We start from the raw sequence: 14,036 nt of genomic DNA, 5'->3' as shown, positions 1-14,036 counted from the left end.
GTAATGAATCAGTAAAAACGGCATTTTACTTTGTCATTTCGCAACTTCAGCCAATTGAAATTCGCCCTTTAAGCTAAATATGGTGGCTTCTTCTTCTCTCTATTTTTTGCACGTGAATGCCCCAAATAATGCTTGAATAATACGGCAGCATAAAAAATAACTGATTTCGATAACGCGAAAAAGAAAACACTTTTTTTTTTACACTGAGATCCGGTGAGGAAGTCCTTTTCACAGTGACCAAACATCACGCGTGAATCCGATAGAACTGGAGGTTATAGAATAAGCGTTCGCAAAAACAGTGTGCAACTGAACCATATGTCCACTGGCCCCAGCAGACCTTTCAATTAATTGTCTCGGTCTTCTCCTGGGTCAGCACTGAATCTTGGCTATATCGAAATCACGGATAAACATGCTTCGTTATATTGAGGATCGACATACATCTATGGTCATGAAGCTGTCAAAAGTGAAAGAGCTTGTTATATCGAGAATTTCGTTATACTGAATTTCGTTATATCGAGGTTTAACTGTACTTCCTCAAAACTTCGGAGACATGACCGCGGTCAATTGCGAGCCTCATAACTGCGTGAACAGGTGTGTCTGGTAGAGGTCGGGTGGCAACGAGGCCGCCGGAAACGCGGGCGGCCCCCGGTGGCAGTGCTGCACGTGCAGCTCTCGTGCAAGGTGCCTCAGTTCTTCCCGCACGCCCTCGATGACCTGCACGAAACATACCTCTCGTTCTGTACGTTTTCTCTTATTCAAACACTCACAAAAGAAGATCAAAAAAACGGCGTGAAGTGGAAGATGGAAGCTTGCGATGAAAAAATCCGTAAACAGGGGGTGGGTGCTCGAGCCGACGTTTCGACAAGTGGACTTGTCTTCTTCAAGGCTGCAACTGATTTCCTTAGCTATCGTGTGTATATGCTTCGTGTGTATATGCTTTTTTTTCGCCTTCCTCATGACTCACCCAGTTCGTCACGGCGGCCTCTCCCTCCCCCACTCCCACTCAGGCAGTTGCCCTTCCCTTCTCCCTTGTGGTGGAGAGGGCACGAAGCATATACACACGATAGCTAAGGAAATCAGTTGCAGCCTTGAAGAAGACAAGTCCACTTGTCAAAACGTCGGCTCGAGCGCCACCCCGTTTACGGATTTTTCATCACAAAAGAACAGAACGACTTGCATTACAGGGACCGACAACTGATTTTCTCGACCCAGTTTTTTACGGCGCGACAGGAAGCTTACCCTTCGTAGCGTTTGTAGCTGCAGTGGTTTATCCTAAAAGCACGTAGTTATTTTATAAGCAGTATTTTTCGATCTGAAAGGCTCCAAACACGCATGAAGGCTTGCTCCAGCAACGCTGAGAATTGATAGCAATGCCGCTAGCCCTTGTGAAAGCCGTCGTTGTTCTGCTTTCGCAGGAGTTACTGTAGCTATGCTTAACCACCTTATTTTGAGCTTTCCAACCATTTTTGAAAATAGCAAGCTGTTACAATGAGATGATGTGGCATTATACACCTTCTCGGATTTGTACAGCGTTGTGCGCGCCTGCGACCAAGGTTGCCTGCGCTTGTGTCATGGATGGCTTTTCGCGGCATGGGATCATTACGCCAAGCGAAGGCAGCGCCACTTTGTTGCATACAACTAACGCAGGCCTATATGTACATTTTTTATGGAGTAATATCTCTTAATATAAAGAAATTAACAATATTTCAGTACTAACAGAAAAGTCATCGAACGCATACACCAATCAATGGTCACGTGACCGGCTTCATCGGACCGTGTATGATTTTGCCGCCAGAGGCGCCAAAGGTCATTTTTCGTGACTTTCAATGAAGAAATAAAAATATAAATCCGCCTCTCACGAGATAAACAGGGTTGGTTTGAGTCATTGCGACGGACAATCTTTCCATCAGTGCAGTCATCTCATTTCATGTTCTGGGCAGTTGTCGGTCCCTTTAACATCATAGACTGCAACCTGTACTCAACGTGACAGAAATAGAAAGATGAATACGACAAGCTGTTCGTGTCGAGCACAAAGCAACAAAGATGCACTCAAGTCAAGTCTGTTTCACCACACATGCACAGTGTGCCCCAGCTATCTCTAGCCACAGTTTAAAAATATGCCGACGCACTGTGTGACGACGCGACCAAATGGAGGTTGCTGACTATTGCCTGGAGTACGTCACAGTATTTTTTGTGTTCTCTTTGATTGCCTAATTAGGCATGTTTAATTACCTAACTTTTGAAGCAACTCATCTGGGCAAAAAATTCCAATCCCAGGCGAAAATTTGGAGTGGGATTTCAAGTGGTTCAAAGCGGTACCACTTGCTTTGAAGTGGCCATTGAAGTGGTACCACTTGGACAACAAGTGGTCCACTTGCTGCCAAGTGGTTTCAAAGTGGTCCCACTTGCGTTCAAGTGGTCATTGAAGTGGTACCACTTGGACAACAACGGGTCCCACTTGCTGCCAAGTGGTTTTTAAAGCGGTTCCACTTGCTTTCAAGTTGTCATTGAACGGTGTCACTTGGACAACAACCGGTCCCATTTGCTACCAAGTGGTCCCACTTGCTTCAAGTGGCCATTAAGACGGCACCATTTGAACAACAACTGGTGCAACTGGTGCCAAGAGGCCACAATTAGTTCAATTGGCAGTCCAGTGGTTCCTTAAGTGGATAGTAACTAGCCAAATTCCTCAAGTGATTAAATGCAGGGTGTGTATTCATAAGTAAAGGTGACTTTGGATGTTCGTCACACTGTGTATATACATGGGCACATTTTACAACCGTGACTTAAGTGCTCCGTACGGCTGGGTTGAAAATAAGAATAAAGCTGGGAAAAACGCACTTTGATTCGACCTTTGCATACACGTGCGTCCGATCGACACGGCGTTACAAACCATACACACGGCCAACGAGGTGCTTGCTCGGTTTGGTCATACTGAGCAGTTGCGCAAATAGCTAGAATTCAAAGCATGCGGCTACCTCCCTGCAAAAAGGAGCCTTTCTTTTTCAACATTCGCCACTGTCTGCCACGGTGGACGCCGCTCTCATAGCCACAATGTTTGTTCATCTCAGTAGCATAGCCTCGTATCATGTTTTGATGTTTTCTGACAGTAATGCTAAATAATGCCTTATAGTTTATCATTTCTATACTACATAATAAAGGTTGTATTTTTTTAGTTACACTTAACAGCATTACGGCGGCCCAATATACCGTATAAATTATTAGGACGCCGTAGCAGCCGTAGTTTCGTACAGCACATGGCGGCTAGTCCTGGTTAGAGTGTCCAAAGCGCCGGCTCGCGTGTGGGCCTTTTGCGCTGAACTGCCGCGCCGCGCCGCTGCTGCGCCGGACCGTTAAGGCCCCTATACCTACGGAAAGGTACAGCTTTCTCTTGATCTACGCCGCTTCTCCTCACCACGCCTCTGATAGGGCGACTGCGGTCACGTGGTAGCGCGCGCCTCTCGGCGCCATGTTGAACGCTCCGACGTGCCATTTGCTGTGTGTTCGCCCCATGTGAAGTGCACGAAGTTTGAAGCGTACGTGTGCGTCTCGCTCGTATTGTCGCGATGCCGGGTTGCTGTGCGTTTGGCTGCCATAACCGTGACACCCATGGGAAAAAGTTTTTTTTGCATTCCGTGCGGAAAAGAAAATGCAGGTCGCCGGAAAATCTGGCTCCACAGAATCGGCCGAGCAAACTTCGAGCCGAGATCGGCGCGGCTTTGTGAGGGTAAGTGCTCGTGCGTTTTTACTCTTGACAGGCGTCTTGCTTTGCCGTGTGAGATATGTGGTGTATTACTTACTCAATGTCACGCGAAATTTCGTGTTATTTGTCATGCACCAAGGCAGTCACTTTCTCGAGCAAGTGACTGTCTTGAACACCAGATGGTCGAAATTTTCGGAGGCCTCCACTACGGCGTGCCTCCTGATAATATCACGGTTTTGGCACGTAAAACCCCACATATTATAACTATGAAAGAACGAATGTCCTGCACTAGAACACTAGGTTGTGTTCCACACATTCTACTAACCTTTCACTGTGATGTGCGGATGGAAGGGCGAAGACGGAGCGAGCGTCGGAATGAAAGTGCGATAGCAAAAAAAAAAAAAAAGAACCTAGCGCGCAGGATTTATCGAAAGCAGTGCATTTGCGTGCAGCTCCTCCATCATATTGTCTAATTTGGCGAACCACTTCTGTGTGACAGTCAGAACTTTTTGCAAATTCGGAATATGAGCGGGGCTTTAGTTCAGCGGACCGCGGCTCATCGGCCGGCGTGTCATCATGAATTATCGCGTCACAGATTTAGCGCATAAGTTTCAACACGCTGCGGTAGTTGCAGCAGATGCCTGTTTGACGCGCAGTAGATCAAAGCAATAAATTTAAAATTTCAATCAAAGCGCAGCCATGCGGTTATTTTAATAAACGTTCATTCATGTTTAGAACGTTCTCCGACGCTTATGGTGTTTTGCTGCTGTGATAAGATTTCCACCTAACTTGAGTAAAGTGCGCTGGGGGGCTAGTTGGTATGACATAGAATGGTAAAAAACTGCGCGGTTACGGAACACAAGAAGAAGTAGAGCACAGGACGAGCGCAGGACGAATTGCAGGCATTGCTGCAGTTATATATGATAGATATAGTTTATACGCACGGGAACTATTCCTTCCCAAATGGCGTGGCTTGACATCACAGCTGCCATGTAAATATTCTTGCCGATGCAATAATACACGGGGAAACGCTGCGCTCCGAAAAGAACCGTAAACGACATGCAATTTGCTACAAATTGTACATTGCTTGCAGCAGCTCTCCTGGCGCGCTGTAAGGGAATTAGATGGTGCGCACACCTACACCAACTGAGAAAATGAACGCAGAAATAATAGAAGTCATTACACACAGCCGTATGCGAGACATGGCACGCGACCACGGCTGGACTAGAAAAGCTGTGGCTGAAGTGGCAGCGCCAGCGCGCAACCGGCCTGAAAGCTTCGCGCGTCCGCGTGGCGCGTTCGAGGGGGCGCCGCCGTCGCGCGCGAGAGCGCGCAGGAGAGGAGGCGGCGGAGGGGAGAGCAGATGGCGGTACTTTTACGAAGTATAGGGGCTTTAGGACCCGTTAAAGGACTTTAGGACCCGTGGGCTTTCCGCGCTCGGGAAGCGCGCGGAAAGCGAGGGGCGTCTGCTGCGAGCTCTAGTTTTTTGCGCTGAGTTTGCACACAGGACACTCGAAGTCTATTTATTTTGATAATGCGGTGCGGAATGGAGCTTATCCATCTTTAAGAGTTGTGATAATGCGGGGGCAACAACAGAATGCAAAAATAAAATCGTGTGAAGCGGCGTAGCCTAGTGCCGGTGATAGAGTTCGAGAACATTGGTGTGTGCATAAAAGTGCGCGAAACAAACACGTACAAGGAAAGAACGAAAAAAAAAAACTTATTTTCACGGGTAATCGCCAATATCATCACGCACGCAAGAATTACGAGTAATAAAAAAAAGTAAGTTACACGCGCAGTGACCGCTTCGCACTACGAGCTTTTACTCATGGTGGCGAGTGGTTTGCTAGCCATATGCACACCGCTTTATTCGACAATTTGTTAGCCTCCCCTAGCACATTAATATGGACAAAGCACACCGAGAAGACGTAAAGGAAACAACAGAAAGAGCAGAGACGGACATACGACCGCAATGCTGTTGGCTTATTTTTGCTTCTGAGGTAGCGTACAATAAGGCGCACCGTGCGCAAACTTTTGAAAGAAAGCAATGCCAGGTAAACTAACCTTATTCCACAAGTTTTTGCATAAAGGCGTAATATAGAAAATGCTTTACAAATCCCCCCCCCCCCCCCCAATATCATGAAAAAAGTTACAAATACCCCCATTCTTGCTGTACAAGTCAAGTAGCTGCCTCAACGAAAATACGGTAAGAAATTTACAAATATGACAGTGTAATCCCTCAATCACTTCAGAACATTGTTCAAATACAGAGATCTCTTATTTACTTAGCCTGAAAAAAATGCAACATGCGATATATATATAATATATATATATATATATATATATAATATATATATATATATATATATATATATATATATATATATATATATATATATATATATCTGACTGTGGTTACTCATGCGTCGGCCTATCAGCATCTACATGCTGGTAGAAACAAGGCCGACGCATGCGATCCCTCCAGGGATCGCTGAACATCAGTATGAAACGTTTGCGCGAGAGAAGTGCATTGCTTCAAGCTGCACCATACGAAAGGAAAACAGTTTCAAGCAACTCATTCACGGTTCTCGGAGGTTAGCGTTCGCGCGGTTGAGACACTTTACAAAAAGATTGTTTCCGCGGTAATTGAGTGCGCGTCAATAGGGCACCCGACCGCACTTTCCCGCTTTTTCCTGATGAGCTCAATATAGCGCCCATCACGCTTTCGTCCTGAAGCTCCGGAGTACCTAAACAGCGCGTCTGGTTATCTCTTTACTAAATATAAAGAGATGACCAGACGGGTAAAGCAAGCCTATTTGTCCCGCAGACGCGTGCAATCATCAGCCGCTCCGAGCTGAGAATCATGTTTGTTTTAGGGCGATCGATCGTATACATGAAGTAAGGCATACACGATGTTGCACTGCTATAATTTCATTTACTTTAATTGGTTTGTCTAGTTTTTTTTAAAGGCAGAAGCCTTAGATGCCTCATCAAACACGAAAATTGACCGTCGGCGTCCGGCGTCGCCAACACGAGCAATGCACAAAATCATCCCGTGATGACGTCACCCTGATGTCACAGATCGACAAAATTTGTTCATGTTTACGTGGGAAGCAGCGCAAATTAGACAAGGCACGAAAAGGAACGTAGAAGAAAATAAGAAAAAAAATGCGTCTCGATACCCTACGCGCACAAAATAGCACACAATCTAAAGAAGGTTGGCAGCAGGTACGGCATAAATGTCGTGTTTTCTGCGCCAAACAAACTCGGAAAAATATGTGCCAAGCTAGATAGAAAATTGTCGACAAAAAAGGATCGTTTTCAGTGCAACATTAAACATGCTTCTCCGTTTGTAGAGTGTAGAGTGCAGTAGTTTATTGTTTGCCTATGTCATGTAGAAAGATGTACATCGGTCAGACTGGCCGTTGCGTTAACACAAGGCTGTCTGAACACAAGAGATCACTAACAAATAATGCGTATTCTCACATTAGACGGCATTGCTTGGGTTGTGGATGCAAGCCGCTGTTCTCTGAAACGATAATACTCTCCAATCACAAGGATCAGCTAACCAGGGAAGTGATCGAAGCTTTCCATATCACAAAAAGAAAAAATGACTGCATCAGCCAGCCATCCGTAGTTCTGAGTGATAGCGAAGTGTCTTTTTTGGAAAATCATTGAAAAAAACCGTTGTAATATGTAAGTCATGGCCACACGTGGTACACCTGCATGTATGTTTATTAACTATGTTTCTTCGAAATAAACTAGTTGCGAGTGCAGCGGTCGTCCTGTCTTTCTACGTTCCTTTTCGTGCCTTGTCTAATTTGCGCTGCTTCCCACGTAAACATGAACTATCACCAACTCGCCCAATTTTCAACTTTACTGGACAAAATTTGTGAAGCCGCAATGGCGTCATCGTACGGCACTCAACGTGACGTCATATGATGACGCCATCACATCATATGATCGCTTTGCATTGCCTGCGTGATCTGGGGCCGATCACGGAGGCAATGTAAAAGCAGGTGAGGTGCAGAAAGCTTGCAATGCCTTTGATCCTGTGGGCAGTCCGAAACCACGTTATGCGCAGAAAGCTTTCGGAGAGGGGCAGGGGAGGATCAGTGCATCGACTGACGAAAAAGAAGGTGGCTTTCGTTTTCGAGCCCTCTCAGGCGAATTGCATAAAGTACCGTGTTTTGTTTTCATGTGTTTTTATCACCTGACGGAGACAAATCGTCAGCCACACATCGTCAGAATTATTTCTCGCCGAAGAAAGCGGGTTTGCGTGCCACACGTCATATTATTGTTAGTCGTAACGCAAATGGCAAGCATGTCAAGTTAGTGATGCCATGACCTATCTGTCATGTTAGGCATACATTCGTGCCCCTCCATGCCAATTTTCGTGTATACCAAGTGAACGAGACGCGAGTTCCGCGAGTAATTTTAAATGCAAAGCATTTCTTAGCGAACCTTTGGCACTTTGATCTATCTAGTCTGTCTGTCTGTCTGTCTGTCTGTCTGTCTGTCTGTCTGTCTGTCTGTCCGTCTGTCTGTCCGTCTGTCCGTCTGTCCGTCTGTCTGTCTGTCTGTCTGTCTGTCTGTCTGTCTGTCTGTCTGTCCTGTCTGTCCGTCCGTCCGTCCGTCCGTCCGTCCGTCCGTCCGTCCGTCCGTCCGTCCGTCCGTCCGTCCGTCCGTCCGTCCGTCCGTCCGTCGGTCCGTCCGTCCGCCTACGTCTGGGTGCTCTTATGATCACCTCCTTAACTTGGTGTAGACCAAAATTGGTATGGGAGGGTAAGAGGATCTCACGAATATGACTGTAGGGTCATGGCATGAATAACCTGAACATTCTGTCACGTACGTCGTCAAACCCTTTCCTCCAGACACGTGTGGCACATACCCATTCACTACGGCTTGCGGTGTACGGGTATGCGCCACAGGTAATTGACAGTTTATATCTACCCAGGAACGACGAGAACAGACATTGGTAATTTAAATGCGAGAGCGTTAAGAAAAACCGACATCGGCAGCGTTGACGCGACGAATGGAAAGAATAATAATTAGGATACCAGCAGGAATCGAACCCAAGCATTCTGCGTGGCAATCAGGTATTCTACCGCAGCCACGCCAGGTCTGTAAACTGGTTTGGAAAACAGCCTATGCAGGCTTAATTTCGGTGCAACATCGACTGCGGTTGTGGTGCTGGCTATCTAATTTTACAAGAAAGCAATAAACATTACATATGTACTCCTACGATATAGCCGTCATATCAGAATAACATCTGTGGTTCTAGTGTTGGCTCCGCTTTTGTTGCAGTCTAATGAACATTAAATTAATTTTTTTGTATTTCTATGATTCAGCAAGCTATATTGAAGCAATATTCACATGACTGCACCATAAAGTGCACTCAGTTTCGATAATAATCACGACTGTGCTCCATAGTTAGTGCTGAAGTTACGTCACACTATATGAGTTACCCTTTAAACGCCAGTGTTGTCGACGTGTCTGGTAAGCCCACGATGTGCACACAGGTACTACACTCACAAAAACACGTTGATCCGCCTCGTAACGCTTGGCTCAAAGTCATACAATACAGCATAGAAGTACTCGCTGACTGCTTCGCATGAAACCGATTCCCACAACACGTGGGATCTGCCGAATTTTTTTTTTACTTTTGGTGCCGCGGCAACGCAGATGGACACATTCGGCTTCGCATGAAAAGGCTTGAAACAGCAGAGTGCGGGAGGCAGCATTGTAAAACAAATCGAACGCACGAAATAAAAGAAAGGATATGAAGGGTCGCGTAGCATGAGCTAGCCATTTACGACGTGCATATCTGCTACGTTCTCCTGGTTATCTCCATTTTATTCGCTCCTGCAGCAAGTTATACGTTCCTCATTCCACACGAAAGTAAATTAAGCGCGTTCTCTCACGATGAAGTGCGCGCAGAATTCGTTCCTCAAACAGCCGCGTAAGTGTAGACCATTGTGGTTGCAAACAAGCTGAAAGTAAATGTACAAAATCCCCGTTTCACAACACACAAACGCGTTCTCTGTGCGATGAGTCGCTGCAGTATTATGTTGTAGTGATGAAGTATTAAATATTGCCCAAATTGCCGCAGTTTTGGCTAACAGCGGCCAAAATATCAGGCGCGTAGCAGACGCTCGCCGCTTTGGCGCGGCTTCCGCTGCGTAGGAAGTCCACGGGTCCGGCACGGCAGCGCCGCGGCGCGGGAGTTCACCGCAAAAACCCTCACTCCTCCCATGTGTGTACGGTGTGCTCGCTAGCGTAGCAAGTTACCTCGGGGAACCTGTGTGAAATTACCAAGGAATAGTTATTTTTGGACAGTTTATCTGTGAAAAGTGTTACAAGGCAAGATCAGCTTGTTCAAGCGGTTTTTCTTGGTGTACTAGTGCTGTGTATTAGATTCATCAGCACCGATCGAGGGACACCGATTCATTTCCTCAGCTCTGATTCTTCCATTTTACGGTAAGTACTGCATTTATATATATATATATATATTTGAAGCATAAGTGAACGTTTATTCCCGAATATACGTGTGCTTCATTAAGCACGGTGTCGTTGTACCTTGCTGTATGCGATGTTTATATATGCGTGAAGTGCATACCGGTTCGTGCAAGCACCTGCAAGTGCCATGTACTATCACTGTGCCTAATGCCGCACATGCGTCTATGCATCATACGCTCGTGAATTTATGCGACGTATATTCAGAGTATGGTTCAAAATATATACATCAATAATGGTTACATGCTTCATCTAGCCAGCAAATTGGGCTGAAGGCACACGATAAACTGTGCAAGTGGGTATATCTTGATGGCTGCGCGTTTATGCGATCCATGTGATTTTGTTAAATACACTTATGCTAAAATTGAGTTTTATGAGTCATTGCTTTAATTTTCACTCGCTATGTACAAATATTTCTTTCAGGTGGTGAACAAGGATATGTGCAAACACATTCCACATCTCAAGATATATTCGAACGACATCTGCTGCAAGCGTTCAAATAAGTGCGGTTGTTTCACCATCATGCTGCTTTCGCTGTGATAGTTGACTGGACCAGCAGGTCCCGTGGTCGATGAAAGTAGGAACCGGCTAAGTGACATGCAGTCGGAGCCAGCGCGAGATCTGTCCAGATTGAAATGTGATCGATGTGAACATTCATACTGGTATTTTCAGTTTAAAATGTTTCCATTCCAGCTGGAAGAATTCCCAATTTCAAAGTCCAGTTGGAAATAGAAACACTTTCTCCAAGATATCCCACTTCCCGAGTGGTTACACTTGCCAAGTCGTCCCCTTTTCCGAGTGGTTCCACTTCCCTAGTGGAACCACTTGAAGTTGTGTATTGAACCTTGACTACAAGTGGAACCACTTGGCAAGTGGTTCCACTTGTTGTCCACTTGGGATGAGAAAGTTGTAGATCAGCTCCCAAAACGTCCGTTTAGACAGTTTCGAACTTTCGGTCTATTAAGTATTAGTGTTTTGGACAACAAGGTTCCACTTGTTGTCCACTTGGGATGAGAAAGTTGTAGATCAGCTCCCAAAACGTCCGGTTAGACAGTTTCGAACTTTCGGTCTATTAAGTATTAGTGTTTTGCTGCTTACTACAGATGCCTGCGAAATACAAAAAATACCACGGGACAGGCCCACTAGCGCCCCTATGCGCGCCATGATTGCAGTGCTCCCTAACGTTACGCGTACGAACGGTATGATTCCTTCACAGCGGTTCATGACAGCGATAAGCAGACGCAGCGGTTATCGCTTGTGTTGCCGCTAGCAAAACGTGCGTCATGGCACAGCCCTGTCGAGGCAGCGCACCCGGCCAAATGCTGTATGGTCGTTTTCACGCGGAACGTTAGGGAGCAAGGGAGCACTGCAATACGCCGCGCAAGCGGGCATGTCACGTGTTATTGTTTTTTTTTTTTGTATTTCGCGGGCATAAGCAGCAATACACTAATACTTAATAGATACAAAGTTAGAAACTGTCTAATCGGACGTTTTGCAAAATGGTCTACAACTTTCTCAATAGAATTTTTTCCCAGCTCCTTTAGTTAACTTAGTTAAAAGTTAGTTAATTAAACAAGCCTAATTAGGCAACTAAAAAGAACACAAAAATACTGTGACGTACTCCAGGCAATAGTCAGCAACCTCCATTTGGTTGCGTAGTCATAGAGCACGTCGGCATATTTTTAAACTCTGGCTAGAGATATTAGGGGCACCCTGTGGGGCATCCACTCTCAAAGGCGGATGCACGCAAGCCAGTAACCAATGAGCGCGTGTTCTGGACTGACGTTATAAGGTCATACGATGGCCGGGTCACCGACCCGGCCATCGGAGACTATTTTTTTGGTCGCGGAGGCAACGTTGACATCAAAACACGAGTACCTGAATGCGTAGCTGCTCCACTTCTTCGGGCAACAGTGGTCCACAGGAGGAGGAGGGCTGTGCCGTGGTAGGCCTTGCCGGCACGCCCTTGAAGATGTCCCGCCTGAGCGTGTCCAGCTGCCTCACGTTGTGCGCTGCCTCGCGCTTGCGATCTTCGCGGAGCTCGAACCTGAACACACGACAGCCATGCTCGACGCTGTGGAAACTAATTTTGCAGTTAGTGGTTCATCATAAGTGCATTTGGCATAGCGCAGGAGTCTCAAGCTCCCCTTACCTAGCGGGCCGCAGTCACGAAATTTAGTACCGCAGGGGCCCGGACAGTAAAGAATTTTGAGGTGGGGGAAGGGGGAGTGTTGATGAAGATGTCACCTAATGCTGCCATTCGAAATAACGCAATTACCATATCTCATATACGCATAATCTCTGAAGGGGATTTGGCGTCAGAATTCGAGAAACATGTCTACACTGATCTCCAGAATGACCGAAATTTGGGCGCCCATTCTCAGATATACAGATCTAACAGCGAAACTGTTTAAGCTATGGGTAACTTGTGCTCCGTCGTGCAAAGCTCCACAGGTGGGTAAGCGCCACAGGAATTGGGCAAGCCCCACTACCGAGTACAGCAGGTGCGAGCGTTAGAAGAGAACTCTGCTAGGCGAAGTGGATCACGTGGAACATGTGAAAGAGACAGAGAGAGAGAGTTAGAGAAAGAAAGAGAAAGAAAATATTGTCACGGGCGGAGAAGGGGAGAGAATGACGAAGACGAAATTCTGAGCGGAACGCGCTTAGGCTGCGGCAGCGTTGTACGTTTTTGCTGTCAAATATACCCTGTGTATATAGTTTCTTCCCCGTAACATCTTTGGTGGAGGTGCTGGGTACGACTCGCTATACAGCACCTGGAACTGGATCTTCGCAGCCGACGGCGCGTTGCTGCTACCACGATGACAGACCAAGCGACCCAATGTGAACAAGATCCGTCATGCCCACAGCCGATCGTTGTAGTGCACCCCCGTGATCCTGAAACATTCAATGGCCCAAGTGGCGTGGACGTCGACAACTGGCTGGCTCTGTATGAGCGCCTCAGCAGCAGCGACCACTGGGACCCAACGCTGATGCTGGCAAACACCCTCTTCTACTTGCGTGGCACTGCAAAACTCTGGTACGAGAGTTGACAAGTTGGGATGTCTGCAAGCAAAAATTACGCGATTTATTCGGGAAGCCTATCAGACGACAAGGGGCCGCGAAGAAAGAGCTCGCAACTCGTGTTCAGACATCCACAGGCGTACATCGCGTACATCCAGGACGTGTTGGCTTTGTGCCGCAAGGTAGACAAGTACATGCCTGAAGAGGACAAGGTCGGACACATACTAAAGGAAATTGCCGATGAAGCCTTTAATTCTCTGTTGTGCAAGGATTGCTCGACTGTGGAGTCGGTCATTGCAGAATGTCGTCGCTTCGAACAGGCAAAAAGTAGGCGCATCATACACAGGTTTGACCGTACTCCCACCACGGCGGCTACATCCTCCCGCGAAGATTTACCCACGCTACATCAACCACCAGCTCCGGAAAACGTCACCAGGATTGTCCGTCGCGAACTCGAAGCTATGGCTCCCGTTATGTCCAACGACAGCAGTCCCGGAAACAGTCTCCCTACTGTTTCATTCATACAGGCCGTGGTCCACCAAGAGGTCGCGAATATGGGCATTTCACCAACCTTTCAAAGTGCTAATGCTACTCCCAACTCGGCTTCTGCAGTCGTTGCTGCTGATCCTCCGAACCTCCCCTCCGCGCCTCGACGAAACCCAGACGAATGGCGTACACCTGATGATCGGCCCATATGTTTCCCGAACGTGCGCCATATGCTCCGTCCTTCCGCGCTGAGACAAGTGAGGAGCGTTTTTCAGAACATCTAACCAGCCGATCGCCATCGCCCCAGCGT

General features: G+C 46.9%; 1 protein-coding gene across 1 annotated transcript in view; it reads right to left on the bottom strand.

Moving 5' to 3' along the window:
• Positions 1 to 312: 312 nt before the first annotated feature.
• The window catches only part of LOC119381054 (transient-receptor-potential-like protein), a 182,341-nt gene continuing 168,617 nt past the window's right edge, over positions 313 to 14,036 (bottom strand). Inside the window, exons 11-12 of the mRNA XM_049412203.1 lie at positions 12,098 to 12,266; positions 313 to 714 (exon numbers count right to left, since the gene is read on the bottom strand). Coding sequence (XP_049268160.1) covers positions 574 to 714; positions 12,098 to 12,266 — 310 coding nt within the window. The 3' untranslated portion in view covers positions 313 to 573. The remainder of the gene's footprint in view (positions 715 to 12,097; positions 12,267 to 14,036) is intronic.

Source organism: Rhipicephalus sanguineus, chromosome 2 (assembly GCF_013339695.2).
Source record: "Rhipicephalus sanguineus isolate Rsan-2018 chromosome 2, BIME_Rsan_1.4, whole genome shotgun sequence".
NCBI classification, from domain to species: domain Eukaryota; kingdom Metazoa; phylum Arthropoda; class Arachnida; order Ixodida; family Ixodidae; genus Rhipicephalus; species Rhipicephalus sanguineus.
Note: the sequence above shows the minus strand (reverse complement) of the source record. Positions and strands in the feature narration are given on the sequence as shown.